Source organism: Zosterops lateralis (genome assembly GCF_965231275.1).
Source record: "Zosterops lateralis genome assembly, chromosome: 11".
NCBI lineage: Eukaryota > Metazoa > Chordata > Aves > Passeriformes > Zosteropidae > Zosterops > Zosterops lateralis.
Genome location: NC_139771.1, coordinates 1,944,867 through 1,958,991, shown reverse-complemented (window position 1 = coordinate 1,958,991; position 14,125 = coordinate 1,944,867). Strand labels below are relative to the sequence as shown.

Genomic DNA, 14,125 nt, shown 5'->3' with positions numbered 1-14,125 from the left:
GCAGCCTTGGTGCCACACTGTGCCACCCCAGGACGCGGGTGGCCGTGTCACGACGAAGGCTGGAACTCCTGGGACCACTCTTGTGTTTTACTGCTTTTCCACAGCGTTTCCGAGCACCGGTGATACTTTCACGTTAGCCGTGGGTTTGAAAACCACCCAGCCGTGCGCATTTCACCGATCAAAGCCCGAGCTGTTCAGAGCTGGCCCGGGTAGGGCCGGGCGGGGGGCGATGCCCGGGCGGGGCAGCGCTCGGGGGCGGCGGGCGCCGGCTCGGGGCGGGGTCGAGGGCGGCTCCCGGCGGGACGGGGCGGGCGGAGCGCGGCGGCGGCGGGAGCGGGGCAGCTCCTCGGGCAGTTCGCACCATGGCGGCGGTAGGAGCGGCTGGGCGTGCGGCAGCTCTGGCGGGAATGTCGGCGCGGCCCCTCGGCGCGGCGGAGCCGCTGTCGCTGGGCTCGCTGAAGGGCAAGGTGCTGCTGGTGGTCAATGTGGCGTCGCTCTGAGGCACGACCAAGCGCGATTTCCTGCAGCTCAACGAGCTGCAGCAGCGCTACGGCCCCCGCGGGCTCCAGGTCCTCGGCTTCCCCTGCAACCAGTTCGGTCACCAGGTAGGGCGGGCGGCGGGGCCGAGGAGCGGGGCTGGGGAGCGGGGCCGGGGAGCGGGGCCGAGGAGCGGGGCCGAGGAGCGGGCAGGAGCCGCCCACCCCGGCCGGGCTCTCACGGGCCGTGCTCGGGGTGGGTTTACCTTTGTTTCCTTAGGAAAACTGTACCAACGATGAGATCCTTCCCATGCTCGAGCACGTTCGTCCTGGCAAGGGGTTCAAGCCCAATTTCATAATGTTCGAGAAGTGCGAGGTGAACGGAAAGGACGCACACCCCCTCTTCACCTTCCTGAAAGAGGCGCTGCCCTTCCCGCACGACGACCCCTCCTCGCTGATGACCAACCCGCAGTACATCATCTGGTCCCCGGTCTGCCGCAATGACATCGCCTGGAACTTCGAGAAGTTCCTCATTGGCCCCGACGGTGTGCCCTTCAAACGCTACAGCCGGAGTTTCGAAACCATCAAGATCCAGGACGACATTGAGTTGCTTCTGCAGAAGGTTGCTTAGAAAGTTTTCTGCCCTTTATCTTTGCGGTGCACCTGGTTGTTTTTCTTGCAGGGAGCTGCCGCTCTGGCAGAAATTCCAATGTCTTGTGCATATTTTGCTTATGATAGTGCATCTTCTAAATCCTTGAAGTGTACTTGATGTTTTCAAAAGCTACACGGGAATGTTTGGGAAACTATGCCAGGGCAAGCAGCTGTGAGTCTCAGTAGTTTACTGTGGTTCTCTGAATAAAAAGATGTGTACTTTCTTTATGGCTGTGGCTTGATAAATTTGGGCGAGTTGGGTAAAACATGGTAGGTCTGTTAACTGTTTATCAGCCCATGCTCACAGGGGCAGACTTGGAGCACTCAAGCACGGCCGTGCAGTCAGGCTGAACTAAACCAAGGGCATGAGCCCTGCAAGCTGTGAATCAGTAACATGTCCTGCCCCATGTGTGCCAAGCCTGGCAGAGCGAGAGGGCAGCAAGGAGCAGACAGACCTTGCCCCACCGCTCACTGGACCTCCCTTAAGGCTCCCCTGCAGAGGGAACACGCTGGCACATGGCCAGGGGCTGACTTTACACTGGTTAATGAATTCTCAGTATGGCTACCAGCAACAGACCATCTCCCTGGGGCAGGGAGATGTCTGATCCTGCAGCCTGGGGGAACCTAGACCAGGAGCAGCACCCACTGTCCCTCCCCTTGTCCCAGAGCCACTGCCCCCTCACTGGCTGTACCCCATTTTGCATCAGTGGTGGCCCAACACATATCCTCTCGTGCTTGCCCAGTCCCCCATGAGACCTGAAGCACCTTTGTGCATCCCCACAATGCAGGGAATTGTGACAAACCAGTTTGTTCATGTTCCCAGTGCAATACCCCCCATTAAATCACTTGCCCTACGGCAACTGTGCCTTGCCTCAGAGTGTCCTTGTTTGCCTTTGGGCACAGGAATTGTATATGACATTCTCAAGTGCAGCCGTGCCAGGAAATATTTCCTTTTGCTTTTTACTTCTTCCCTAACAGTTTTTTTACTCCTGCCAATCATGGAGCTGAGAAGTACTTCATGAGAAGTTGCTACAATTGTACTCACTGATCTTAGAGGTCCTTCCCAATCTTAAAGATTCTATGATTCAGTAATAATTCTGACATATTGGCCCTGCTCAGCAATCCTGGTTTTACAGGCTGCTGCTGAACAGCTGGAATTATGATTGGTTTCCTGTGAGAAATCATGAGCCTGTGCCAAATTTCACCTGCCATCCTTCTGCCCAGTAGCTCAATTCCTTCTACAGGGAAATTTTCACTCCTTAAATTGCTCTGTGAGCACATTTTCATTACCAGCCACTCCACACAAGCATTGAGTATAAACTTGGTAGGCGACTGAGAAATCCTAACCCAGACTAGAAACAGGCTCTCCAAGGGAAGGCATAATGCTTTCAAGCATTAGTGCACTGTTTTCACAATAAAGACACTCAGAATTTGAGGGTTTGGTGGGGTTTTCTTCTTGTTTGTAGCTTTTCATTTCACAAATTCACAGTTGCTTTGTTTCTGTACCTATATCCAAAGATCCCTCAAAGTTGAGGAGAGACTGGGTAAATCCTCCAACCGGCACCACCCTGTTTGCTGCTACCCCTGAGTCATCGAGCTTTGAACTCAGATTGCACAATCCTCACCGGGCTATTTCTCAAATCCCAGAACAGCTTCACAGAAAAAAAAACCAGGATGTTTTCAGCAGCTATTTAAGCTTTGCAGCAGATGATGCATGGTGGAGGGGATTATTTTTTCAGTTAGTTCTACTTCCGTCATTAATGCAGTATGTTGAAATAGGTGCAGAGTACACTGGATCATGAGCAGCAGAAACTCAGGGCACTAAAAATCTTTCTCAACGTGATCTGTGGCACTTCCTCATTCCTGACTCACCAAACTTGTGCTGTTTGTGTGGTGCCTGCTCTGTTCCTAACCAGCCTCTGGCTCTGACCAAGGCCCACAGATACAGGGAGCAGACCTCAACACCTGTTGCAGTTCCAGCCTGCCAAAAAGGGAACTTTTTGCCAAAAAAGCCAAGCCTGCTGATCAGAAAGGCACCTTGCACTGTGCTTATTTTGTGCCTAAGGCCAAGGGATTTATTTACCTCCTAACTGCTGGGGCTGTGCTAGCAGAAAAACAAAGCAACAGCTCCAGAACAGCTCCAGCCGTGCCAGAAGCAGTACAGTGACGTGATTCCAGGACAAAAATGAGCCATGCCAGCAGGAAAACGAACAATCCCAGTGTAAGCACACCAGCAGGAGCTCTGCAGCGTGACTGAAAGCTGCCCAGCCTTGTTATTCCCGGTCTAGTCTCAGCATTCCCTGGAGCACTCTGGGGTCCAGTGGGCTGCAGCACAGAGGGCACCAGCTGGAGCTCTCTGGCAGTGACAGGGACAGGGGAATGTGGTCCCCACACAGGATCTCACGCCCAAACCTCGGCTGGTGTTGTAATGAGAGGAGGTGAACATTTCACCACAGGCAGCACCTCTATGCTGAGAGGAAATATGAAGAATCCCAGGCAATTCCTCAGGGATTATAAACCAGCCCAGTTCTATTTCTGTAATTTCTGTAATTCCAGAGAGAAACAGACTGACTCAGAGGGAAACCTTAAAATAAATACTACTTTAGCACAATTGGTTGCTTTTTTGGCTTGAGGATGTTGTCCTTTCAACATCTCCCGTCTGTTACATATACACTCCTACACTACACTTTAATTGCAAGCACTTAATCCCTCTTTTAGTGTTCCTGTTTTTCCATTCTTTTGCATATCAAAGTTCCATATATTCTCTCCTTCCTAGAAAGTGTCTGTCCCTTACTTGTCCCCCTTCCCAGTGATTTATTTCTTCCCCTCTTTAGCTGCTGATAGTTGGCGCCAACTTCTTAAATCTTTAAATAAGTTCATATATTTGAAGCTGTCAGGAGCACTTACTAGTTCCAAGAAAAATTATCTTTCCTGGTCCTTTCTCCCTCTCCCAGATTCCCTAGTGTTCTGTCCACCAAACCCTGGGCTATCTGCTGAAATTCTGGCTGATGAGATATGGTGTTCAGAAGTGTCTACTCAACAAAAGTGGCATCAGCCTGAGTCTGAGACCTTTCTTACTCAGCCTGTACAAGGTTCTTTCTGCTATTTAAAGTCCCTTTCTCCTCAGCAGCTTTCAGTCACTGTTTTTGATCATTGGCATCATAAGGCAGGCTGGGAATATCTGCCTCCAGTCCTGTGGCACTTGAGGAGGCTTTGCTGCTGTCAGTGCCCCTTCCACACCCATTGGAATGAGTTGGAGATCAGGGCAGAAGTCAACGGCTGAAAGGAAAGTGCTCGAGGAGACAGGAGAACACAGACACCTCTGTCTACAGTGAAACTGGCACAATGTAATTTTCTTGCACTGAATCAGAAAGGCCTGAATTAAACCATTTAATTGTTTTCCACACTTTCTACGAGGAGTCAGTAATTCATTAGCAGAGTGAGGTCAGCCACACAAGCACTATCTCAGAATAGCTGACTCATTTTAAAAACACACCCAGCCTTGCCATAATAGGGTGTGTTAGACCCCGAAGGGGCCCCGCCCTCTGAGAAAAACTGAAGTAACAACATTCAATTTCGACTGGAAGAAGAAAATGCTCCTTTCAGTGTTAACTGAATGGACTTGCCCTGCTGTCAGGAACATAAAAGGCTTTTATCACGTTGCCTGGTTGCTGCAGCAGTGCCAGGCTGGCAGGGCCCACCTGCCCATGGTGCTGCCAGAATGCTCCTGGCACAGGCACTCACCACATCACCCTTGCCTATTTTTCACACAAGGTAAAGGGATTTCTTTGGTGCATCCGTTTAAGGCAGATTTTTTAAATTCTTCCTAAGACCTCCTCTTCTCAAGGACAGGCTCCCTGAATAGCACAGGACACGGCATTTGAGGGATCAATGCCTAAATCTCCTCGAGCAGTTCTCTCCTGAGACAATACCCAAACTCCTGAGCACTCACACACGCCAGTTGTCCCATTTATTCCCGTAACAATTTGAAGTCCAACGCCCTCACCAGTGCGCTCCACGTGAGAAAATGGAGCGCCTAAAACTGAAACCACGGTCCAACCAAATGGTTCGGCCACCTGTTTTGCCAGACCGCCCTGAGAGAGAGAAAAATAAAATCTACGAAGAACTAAAGCTTTCAGCTTGGGTTCTATCTTCACTGCGCCATAATTCAGGGAGGAGATTCTTGGTGAGAAAGTGAAGTACAGGGTGTCTGGAGCCCAGAACGGTGGGTTGGCAGCAGCCACCCTGACCAGGTTTAGGGAAGGCCGGGCTGGGGCTGCTGCAGAGGCGGAAGGGAGCGCTGGCAAAAGTGTTTTTATCTGAGGTCTGAAAGAGGCCGGCCCAGGAGCCCTCTCGACCACGAAGCCCCTCGGGGCCGAGGTCCATCCCCGCGGGGGTGAGCGCTCCGGCTCCCTGGGCTCTCCCTGCAACCCCCGTCAGGACACTCAGGTGCCCCACCCCCGCCGAGCGCCCTCACGGCGCCGCCGGAAGATGGCGGCCGCCGCTATGGCGGGCGGCCCCGCCCACCTCGCGCGGAGCGCGCGCGGGCGCGGGCGGGGCGGGTCCCGCCCACTCGCTCAGCGCGTGCCCGCCCGCGCGCCCGCGCGCGCTCCGACCTCCGCCCGCGCCGGGTCTCGCGCATGGACATGGCAGCGGCCGCGGCCGGCGGGGAACGGGCCCGGCCGGACCCGGCGGAGCAGCGGGCAGAGCTGGGGCCCCTCCTGGCCACGGCCCTCCGGCCCGGCGAGTCCTGGTGAGCACACTCGCGCCTCCCTTCCATCCCCGTACCCCTCCCCTGCGGGCGGCGGAGCCTTCGGGCCGGGCCGGGCCGCGCCGACGCTGAGGGGCCGCGCCGGGCGGTGCCGTGTGTTGCAGGTACCTGGTGGAGAGCCGGTGGTTCAAACAGTGGAAGAAGTATGTGGGCTTCGACACCTGGGACATGTTCGGCGCCGGCGATCCCAACCTCTTCCCGGGCCCCGTCGACAACGCGGGCCTGTTCCCGGGGCCCATCGACAACTCGGGCCTGTTCGGCGGTGAGTGCTGCGGGCAGCGGGGCCGCGCCTCGGGCTCGCCCGGGGAACTTCCCGCGCTGCTTTCGCTTTCGGAGCCGAATGCTGGGGAGGACAGGCGGCCGTACCGCCCTGTACCTGCGGGGACTGGCCGGGCTCTGCTTCTCTGGGAGTGCTGCTGTTTGTTCGTGTCCTGGCAGTACGTATGTGGGTCTGGAGAAGTAAAGGTGCTGTTTGATGTCCTGCTCTCTGCCGTCTGTCTCCTTTTAGATCCAGAAACTCAGAGTTTAAAAGAACACCTCATTGATGAACTGGATTACGTGCTGGTGCCCACCGAAGCCTGGAACAAGCTAGTAGCGTGGTATGGCTGCATAGACGGGCAGCAGCCTATTGTGAGGAAAGTAAGTACGGCTGAATCAACTTCTCCTGGTTTCATCTTTTGATCTTCATCAAACTCAAACGATTTATTTTACCAGATATCAGCTAAGACAGGATTCTCAGCAGCTCTTTGGAGATAATAACGTGATGTCTTTTTGCCTTGTCTGAAAGAACAACTTGCCTGTGTTTCAGCCAAAAAGCCTGAATGTTCAGGGGTTCTGTGTTGATGGGTTATTTGGGTCAAGAACCCTGAACTTTGTTCAGGTTATGATTCTTTGGACTAGTACAGGGCTTTTATATTGCATGGAGTAGTTTGTACTTTGTGGACAAGTGTAAGTTGTTGGTCAAGCTTGTGTATCTTCCAGAACAGATGGATTAGAGGCTTCCTATGAAGTCTTAAGGTGATTCTCATTTTCTCCTCCAAAACTGTGTGATTCTAAAATCTTTATAAAGAGATGGATATGTAGTTTTGTCCTGTAAGTCGTATTTTTGGTTGACAGATGCAGTCATGTGTTCATTCTAGTATTTAACCTGTTCTGGAAGGTGAAATTGGCAAGTGGTTTTGGTTTTGATTTTTTGTTTGTTTTGGTTTTGTTTGGGTTTTTTTGTGTTTGTTTTTTTTTAAAATGTGTATAGATAAAAGGTTTCTTGTTTTTATTTTAGTCTTAAGCTATTGTACTGACTAAATTGAGCAATGCTAGCCTGTGGAGTTCATTAAAAGACTAATCACTACACCAAGTGTTGATATAATGTATGGAATTAACAACACTGATGTTTAAGCAGCATTATGTTGTAAGTGAGGGTTACTCCAAGGTGTGCAAGACCTAGGAAAGTGTGGTACCAGAAGGGAAGCAAGATCAGAAAGTGCTGATCAGTGGTACTGGAATGTTGTCATTCAGTGTGGGCTAGAAATTTCGTGTAGTTAGAAATTCTGATGTCTCCAGGACTGGGGAGTGAACCCAGGATCAGCAGGTGGCCTCAGGTTCACCCAGCTGAGCTCACAGAACTTGCGTGGAAGCAAGAAGTAGGAGAAGAGAAAATAATTACAGCATGTAAAGGAGATGTGGTTTTAGAGAAACATGTAACATCTTGAGGAATTGCAAGTCTGTGCTGAGAGGGAGAACTGGTACTGTCACTGATCAGTGCCTCTCCAAGTGAGGGAGCTTTCCTTCCTCGACTGGCTGATTGCTTTCACAAAACCTGGCATGTTATTGCACACTCCCTTTTCTGAAAATTTTGTAAGTTGACAAGAGTTTTGGGAGCTTTTGGGGAAACACTTGTGCTCTGCTTTTGTTGTGGTGTGTTATGCTGCTTTCAGGTGGTGCAATGGCCAAGGGGGCAGAGCTTGTGCTGCTTTACAGACCTGACATGCCAAGTTATTCTGAGTCTAATTAAGAGTAAAGTTTTAAAGTTTTGAACTGCTGTGAAATGGTCAGTCTCTGTTGTTAATCTGGTAACTGAAGGGTTGTTTTTTTTTATATTAAGAAGAGGCTAAAATATAGTGGAATAGTAGGTTTGTGGGACATAACAGACTCTCATAGTGGGTCAGTGAGACACAGAAGCTGCACTGCTGCACCTGAGTAGAGTGTGGGCAGGATCTGGTTACAGTATTCCCCAGATAGCATTTAGAGTCAAGCAGTTAAACTTGTGGTCCTTGAATGCTTTAAGAGTTTTCCTAAAGATGGATCAACTGCGATCCATGCACTTAAATATCCATAAAAGTAGGATCTGGGAAGCGATTTTCTGGCATCTTTATGGTTTTAGAAGATATTTCTTCCATCTCTGTGTTTGATTATCAGAGTCAAGTACAGGAGGATTAGGCTAGATTTGTGTTTCAGGTTTCTTTTGATAGTCTCAAGCCATATTTTTGGGCAGTCATCTCTAGAGTCCTCCTGGAAGGTGTATTAATGTGCCTCCTCAGTGCTGAGGTCGCTGTCCAGTGGCATGGCCTGAATTGTGCTTTGGCAGAGAGCAAGGAGGCTGCTCAGATACGGTTTAAAAGACATCTGCAGGTGATTAGAGACTCCATTCCTCCATCCTAATGGACACGATGATCTGATCAGGAACTTTTTTTCCTCAGCAACTCAAGAAAGAGTTCTTTTCATTTCTGAAGATGGCTCTTATTTGTTTCTAACTACAGAATAATGGAGAACAGGAAGTCACATTTAGTGACATTTATTCTGAAAAATAAATGGAAAACTTTTGACTTGGTTTCTTTTCTTTCTTAAAAGGAAGTCTGCTCTGCCTGTCAAGAAGCTGTTTAAACAGGGAGCTTTACCTTCTGTTGTAACAGCAAAGTACTGAAGTTCTTTCCAAATGTGTTTGTTAGTTATTTACCTTTAAAGCACCTTGCATATCTAACATAACCTTCTAAAAGCAACAATCCTCTGAAGATGGAAGCATAATTTAGTGGAATTGTCACTATAAGTCTAGGTCTTAATTCTTTATTTCTTTCCAAAACTGGGTGGGTTTTTTTCTGTAAAATATTAGGTGTAGATCATACCAAGTCTGGTATCACATGAATAGACTATTTCAGTTGGAAGGGACTTAATCGTCTGGTCCAACTGCTTGACCAGTTCAGGTCTGACTGAAAGTTTAAGCAAGTTAAGGACATTGTCCAAATACTTCTCAGTGTTACTCTTAAAAATTATACCAGCTTTTTCAATGAAATATGGTCTCAGTTTCAGAAGCTTTGTAGCTGCCAGGCACTCTGGAGAGAATCGAGGTGTTGGGTTTTCTTTTTTTTCTTACTTCTGTTACATTGCAGTTGTCTCGTAACTGGCCTGTGAAATGTTCTTTTCTTTCTGTCATTATGTGTTTTATGATATGTAGGTGAAGAATGGTGTCCAGTTTTAGGGAAGCTTTTTTAAAAATATACTGGAAGCTAGTGGCATGAGTGAATGTACCTATTGGAATATTCTCTCAAATGCAAAATTGATTTTAAAAGTACTCTAAAATAAAGCAGTGTCATCAAAACAATTTCAGAGATACTCTTCTGTTCTTGCTAGGAGAGAGTAATGAGGCAGATTCTGTGTACTGTGCAGAAAAATAATTAATGCTTTGGTTTGCTTTCTTCTGATTGAAGAGATTTTGCTCCAATGTTTTAGCCTGGTTTCCTTCCTTTTATATAAAACTTAGCCAAAGACTAGAGGCAAAAGGTAGATTTCTTCTAGAATGCTTTGTGTTCTCAAATATTTTTCATGAGGAGTTAGCTGTCACTGTCAGTCCAATTGTGATGATGGACCTCTGGATCTTTGCACTGTGGAAGGAAAGCTCTGGGATTTCCTGTTTTAAAAACCAAACAGAACCCCCCAAACAGGCTGGTGACTGAATCTAGGAGCAAGTCAGTGTTCAGTTTATGGCTTGCCTCTCAGTACTCCAAAAGGCTGACAGTGTTTAGAACTGTGTACATCAGAGGGCTACTCAGTCTTGCAGCTCAGTGTTGCTTTGTTCCCTGTGTGCAGGTGGTGGAGTATGGGCTCTTTGTGAAGCACTATAAGGTTGAGGTTTATCTCTTGGAGCTGAAGCTGTGCGAGAGCAGCGATCCCGACAATGTCATCAGCTGCCACTTCAGCAAGGCAGATACTGTTGGTAAGTAGTTCTCTGGTAGGTGAAGCTGTGCCCTGAGGCTGTCTCAGGAGATAATCTCTGCCGTCCAGAACCTCCAGGCTGGAGCAAATCTCACTCTCTCACTCATTCCTGTATTTTTCACATGTAAAAATGCAGAATGTTAGCTGTCCTGTATCTACATCACTAAACTGAAGAAATCATCTGTCATGGTTTGACACTGGCCAAATGCCACAAAAACTGCTCACTCACCTTCCCCTGCCACAGCTGGGCAGAAGAGAGAAAAAAGTTATTGAAGGGTTCATAAGTTGAGATAAGGACCAGAAGAAAACACTGCAAGGGCAAAACAGGCTCAACTTAGAGATATAAAGTGAGTTTATTACTAACAGTGTCAGAGGAGGATAATGAGAAGTAAAAATAAGCCCTTAAAAACACCTTTTCTTCCCCCATCCCCTCCCTCCTTCCCATGACAGCACAAGGAGACAGGGCAGGGGGGTTTTGGTCACTTTGTCACCTGAGGTTTTGTTCTACTGCTCAGGGAGAGGAGTCCTTCCTCTGTGAGACCGTGGGGTCCCTCCCACAGGAGACAGTTCTCTGTGAACTTCTCCAGCGTGTTCCAATCTCACATGCAGCAGTCCTCCCAAAACTGCTGTGACATGGCTCTGTCTTTCCACGGGGTGCAGTCCTCCAAGGACAGGCTGCTCCAGCCTGGGAGCAGGGCCTTCTCTCCACTGGTATCCCACTGGATCACAGCCTGCTCCAGCCTGGGCAACTCCCCCACGGGCTGTGGGTGGATCCCCAGGGGCTGCAGGGGCACAGCTGTTTCACCACAATCTCACCATGGACTGCAGAGGAGTCTCAGCTCCGGCACCTGGAGCACCTCCTCCCCATCCTGTGACACTGACCTTGGTGTCTCCATGTTGTTTTCCTTACATGTTCTCACCTCCTCATCTTCTCTGACTAGAAAAAAAACTGTGCAGTTTGTTTTGATTTTCTTCTTAAGTATGTCATCACAGAAGCATTACCAACCTCTCTAACTGGCCCAGCCTTGGGCCGCAGCAGGTCCATCTTCAGAGCCATCAGGGGTGGGCTCTGCTGGACATGGTGGAAGCTTCCAGCAGCTCCTTGCAGGAGCCACTGCTGTGGCCCCCCCAGTACCAAAGACCAGTCTGTGCAAAACCAACACAGCATCTTTAAGGGCAACTTGACAGTAGTAACTGAAAAGTTGAACCTGTGTTTTTAGATGAAGAGAAGTTGGCCTTTGGGCAGAAAGCTCTCAAAGTGTTCTGCGTATTATTGGTTTAAGGGCTTGACAGGCAAATACATGACTGAAACCAGAAGTTTTTCATGCTTTCAGACTTAATATTAGACAAACTATATGAGGAATTGTAACTTCCATAATATGTTTTCTACTTGAAGGATAAATGATGTACCTCCTTGCTGAGTGAATATTTTAGTGTTTTTTTCAAAAGCATTCATGTTTTAGGAATTTTGGTGTTTTTTCTTTCTCCTGAACAGCTACCATTGAGAAAGAAATGAGAAAACTATTCAGTATCCCAGATGAGAAGGAAACCAGGCTATGGAACAGGTATATGAGTAACACTTACGAGCAGCTCAGCAAGCTGGATAGCACAGTGCAAGATGCAGGGCTCTATCAGGGTCAGGTAAGGGGCATAATTTTTCTCTCTTCTTTTTTGTTTCATGTAGTCCTTTTGCTGATGTGTAATTTTTTTTTCACTTCCTTTTATGTACTTTGAGCAAACATTGACAATGGGATTTGCTAATGCTTTTGCAATATGTGTAACAGACTTGCAGTTACCTTTATTACCTGCACTCCCTTTCAGGTTGTTTTAATAGAAGTGAAAAATGAAGATGGCTCATGGCCCGGACAGCATTGCCTGGCAAAGTAAGCAAGCATGTTCTTAAGGTTTCTGTTATTTTGTGCAGCTTGTTTGCTAGGCTTTAGTGACCACATGTTCTCTGTGAAAGCCTGGTTATCACTGGCTGTTGTAGATTGCTTTGTTTTGGTTATTTTGAAGGTGAGAAAATCTCAAATTATCTTCAATGGTTCTGCTGCTGGTTTCTTTTCTTAGAAGAGTGTGTTTTAAAGCCTGTTTCAAGCAGGTTGTATTAGGATTTAATAGTTAAAGGTTTTTATAGTGCTTAGAAGACAAAAGCACTATTTGTGTGGAGCAAGTCTGCTTAAGAAGGTACCTCACACTGCAGTGAAACAACTAATCTGTCCTTTGCTGTTGTAGAAAAGAAAGGATCTTGGAGTGTATTTCCAAACCTGCCAGTACTGAATGCTCAGAGTTCTGGTAGTTCCCCCTTAAAAAGGCTATAGAAATAGCTGACCAACTCCCCTCCCGCCACAAGAGACAATTACAGAAGTCTATAAATGTGACACAGATTCTCTCAGTGCTGTCTGATTTAGAGAAGAGATGGGTAATTGCAGGGCTTGGTGTAATATTATGTATATGGAGTGAATGGTGTAGAATGCAAGTTGCTTGCAGTGATAAGGAACTGCTCATGTCCTGCTACAGAAAGTAGTTTGATGACTTTCCCTGTCTGATGCCTACTCAGTTCCATCCCAGGGGCCTTCAGACTTGATATTGATAAAGGAAATGCTTTTCTGTACAATACAGTTGACTTACAGAACTCGATGCCAAGTGATGTTATCTGAGATCAAGATACACCAATGTTAAACTTGAAAAGTTGATCAGATAGGGCAGTGAAGCCTGTTTTGAAACAGTACTTTGAGAGGTCATAGGGTGTAAATGAATCAGGAGAATGCCCATGGGATTACAGTGAACTTTCTGTAGGAGTGTCTTGTGAAAAGCAACTAAACATTCATATCATGTACCTGGTTGACAGTCAGTATGGGAGGGGCAGCTGTGAAAGACCAGGTTTCCACAGGATGCAAATCTAAAAAGGACCTGTGTAGCATTCTCAGGCCTCAGAGTAGTCCTTTGTCAGGAGGTAGTCTGATATGTAAAGGCTTTGATATAATCTCTAGTGATAGATAAATGAAAGTGGTTATTGGTATGTAGATTAGTATTTTCTAATGACATAAAAATATTTGCTTATTGTAGCATGAAACTTAGGAAATTGACTTGATGCTGATAATGGTGGCTGAAAGAATTGTATTAGGTGATACAAGGATTATTTTTTCTTTTGTACTTTGTCTTGTGCTTCATCCTATCTCAGCAAACTTTTGCTTCAGTGCTCTATTTCTCAGCTCCAGAAAATACCTGGGGAACTTTATATTTGAGGGTTTTTTTCCTGGACTGCATCAGTTTATTACTGAAAGCTTATGAGCGAGTTTTTCCCAAATTTAGAGTTTTGATGACAGAAACCAAAGAGGATGTAGACCTCTCTGCTGTTGATAGAGAAATGGTGAGCACCTGCATCAATGCCCAGGTGCCAGAAGAGGTTCTGGAGAACTGGGAGTTCATATCCTCCCTACTGGCAGAGCGTGTGTGCAGAGTGACTGTGGGGTGGGTGGTTCTGTGTCATCAAGAGTTTTCCCCACCATTTGGTGCTTTTCAGAGGTACCAGCCCCCTACCAGAGGAAATAGCTTTTCCACAGGTTTGGCAGCTATCCTTGTGTTTCCCCAGCCATCAGTCTGGCTGACATTTTACAGGAAAAATGCTCTAAGACTCTACAGCAGTCCTTTGGTGATGTATTCAGCCTATGCTTGGCTACTGCTGTTTGTTAGTATGCTGCTCTCTGAAGAACAAAATACTTTCTTCTTACTGTAGTTTGAAACTGCTTTTACTTCTAGACAAAGTTTCAGAAGAGAGAATGGATTATACTTATTCTAGTAATTTCAAAATTAGAGGCATACTTTGTTTCTAAAGGGAGATTATATCCGTGACTCTGTGGAATTTAGTACTCTTAAATTGTTACTTAGAAGATTCCCAAAATAAAGGCCTGAACTAGCAGAATTCCATTTCAGCCCTAGCACACTTTTTTTTTTTTATCCTGGATATAATTTTCTTAGCAAAAGCAAACAAGAAGTGGTGTGTTAGTTCTTTAAAAAT

At 47.3% G+C, this 14,125-nt stretch overlaps 2 protein-coding genes across 3 annotated transcripts in view; both read left to right on the top strand.

Annotated features, from left to right (window-relative positions):
• Positions 1-347: 347 nt before the first annotated feature.
• Positions 348-1,351, top strand: GPX1 (glutathione peroxidase 1). Its single transcript, XM_083869454.1, has 2 exons — positions 348-605; positions 757-1,351. Exons 1-2 carry the CDS (start codon positions 363-365, stop codon positions 1,105-1,107), a joined length of 594 nt encoding a protein of 197 aa, XP_083725580.1. The 5' UTR covers positions 348-362; the 3' UTR covers positions 1,108-1,351.
• Positions 1,352-5,752: 4,401 nt separating this feature from the next.
• Positions 5,753-14,125, top strand: part of USP4 (ubiquitin specific peptidase 4) — a 32,431-nt gene continuing 24,058 nt past the window's right edge. Inside the window, exons 1-6 of one of the 2 annotated variants that reach the window (XM_083869466.1) lie at positions 5,753-5,880; positions 6,003-6,160; positions 6,407-6,537; positions 9,979-10,105; positions 11,600-11,745; positions 11,926-11,987. In XM_083869466.1, the coding sequence (XP_083725592.1) occupies positions 5,768-5,880; positions 6,003-6,160; positions 6,407-6,537; positions 9,979-10,105; positions 11,600-11,745; positions 11,926-11,987 (737 nt within the window). In that variant the 5' untranslated portion in view covers positions 5,753-5,767. The remainder of the gene's footprint in view (positions 5,881-6,002; positions 6,161-6,406; positions 6,538-9,978; positions 10,106-11,599; positions 11,746-11,925; positions 11,988-14,125) is intronic. The other variant, XM_083869465.1, reaches the window with a different exon arrangement.